The 1,533-nt window shown below is 42.3% G+C and overlaps 1 protein-coding gene across 1 annotated transcript in view; it reads right to left on the bottom strand.

The window, feature by feature from the left end:
* Window positions 1-1,337: 1,337 nt before the first annotated feature.
* The window catches only part of PRDX4 (peroxiredoxin 4), a 19,657-nt gene continuing 19,461 nt past the window's right edge, over window positions 1,338-1,533 (bottom strand). The window contains exon 10 of the mRNA XM_027771114.1: window positions 1,338-1,444. Coding sequence (XP_027626915.1) covers window positions 1,441-1,444 — 4 coding nt within the window. The 3' untranslated portion in view covers window positions 1,338-1,440. The remainder of the gene's footprint in view (window positions 1,445-1,533) is intronic.

The raw sequence follows: 1,533 nt of genomic DNA, 5'->3' as shown, positions 1-1,533 counted from the left end.
TTTTTTTTTTTTGAGAGGTTTTTGCTATAGGGTGCATGCGCTCACCAGACAGAGACATAGAAAGCGAGAAATCACCCCCCGGGGGGATGGCCACGCCGCAGTCCCTTCTCCTCCATTCTCCTCTGGGGATCTTGGGCACACAGGCACACGCGCCCGGTGTGAGTTTAAGCCACCGGGTCCGGGACTCGAACCGCGGTCGACTACGTGGGAGTCCAGTGACATAGCCATTACGCTAAATGCTGGTCCCCCAGAGCTACTTTTTGTAACTGAAGTACAGAGGATAAAAAATTTTACTTTTAACTATTTAGTTTTTTTAAGAAAGTTTTTTGATAGAGGGAGTGTGTGCTTCCCAGAGAGGGGGAAAGGGAAAGTGAGAAATCATCCCCTCACAGGGGATGACCATCCTGCAATATTTTCTCCTTCAGCCTTGGGATTTTGGCCATGCATGCACATGTACCCACTGTGATTTTCAAGCTGCCAGGTCCAGGACTCAAAACTGTGAAGCTGCTCATGTGGGAGCTAGCCACCTTAATCTGCTTGCTTTTAACTATTTAGTTTTCAGGTTTCTGCTAGGGCGTGTGTGCTCCTGGAGAGAGAGACAGACAGAGGAAAAGTGAAAAATCACCCACCCCAGGGGGGATGGTTACTCCACAGTCCCTTCTCTTCCAATTTCCTTTCAGCATTTTTGGCACACATGTACCCAGTGTGATTTTCAAGCTTCCGGGTCCAGGACTCAAACTGTGATTGACCAGGACTTAACCACCATGTCATCTGCTGGTCCCTAATTTTTTTTTTTTTTAAGAGCAAGTTGTGTTTGGGCTTCCCCCACCTTTTGGCATTTATAGAACATACTACCCCACATGTGAAATTAAGACCACTCCTTTTTGTGTGACAGTAGTAGTTTAGGGTTAATACTTTGTGTAAGAACAACTGCTTATAATAAAGTTGCCCCAACCACAATGAGTACGAGGATATTAGAATCGTCCTACCAAATGAATTCTGCCCTATTCTGCTGTTTTAATTTGGAGTGGATAAACTCTTGCTTGGTATAGCTATTTGTTTCAAATAAAAATATGTAGACAGGAAAAAAAAACCCCTCAGTTTCTATGAGAATTAAGTAAGAGTATGCACCTCACTTGTGTCACACAGTGCCTTGGGCATGGCAGTACTTCATAGATATGAATTATTGTTACTAGTTTGATTCAATCTGACATTTCTTTGGAGAGAGAGAATAACTACTTGTCTTTTGTCATTAGCATCTAACTTGATCACTAAATATCCTTGGACTGTGACGTGGATTTTTGTATTCTCTTAGAAATTACTACTGTAACACAATGTAATTGAACGGTGAGCTTTATTGAGAGCTTTCAAGCATCACAATGTGAAGTATTTTTCAGTTGAGTTTATCAAAATACTTCAGTTTTCCAGCTGGATCTGGGATTATCTGTTAAAATGAAACAAAAGATTGTTATTAAAAAAATTTTGGGGGGGGGACCAGCAGTTAGCGTAATGGCTATGTCACTGGACTCCCAC

Source organism: Tupaia chinensis, unplaced genomic scaffold (genome assembly GCF_000334495.1).
Source record: "Tupaia chinensis unplaced genomic scaffold, TupChi_1.0 Scaffold000184_1, whole genome shotgun sequence".
Taxonomy (NCBI): domain Eukaryota; kingdom Metazoa; phylum Chordata; class Mammalia; order Scandentia; family Tupaiidae; genus Tupaia; species Tupaia belangeri.
This window is presented reverse-complemented; position numbering and strand designations above follow the sequence as displayed.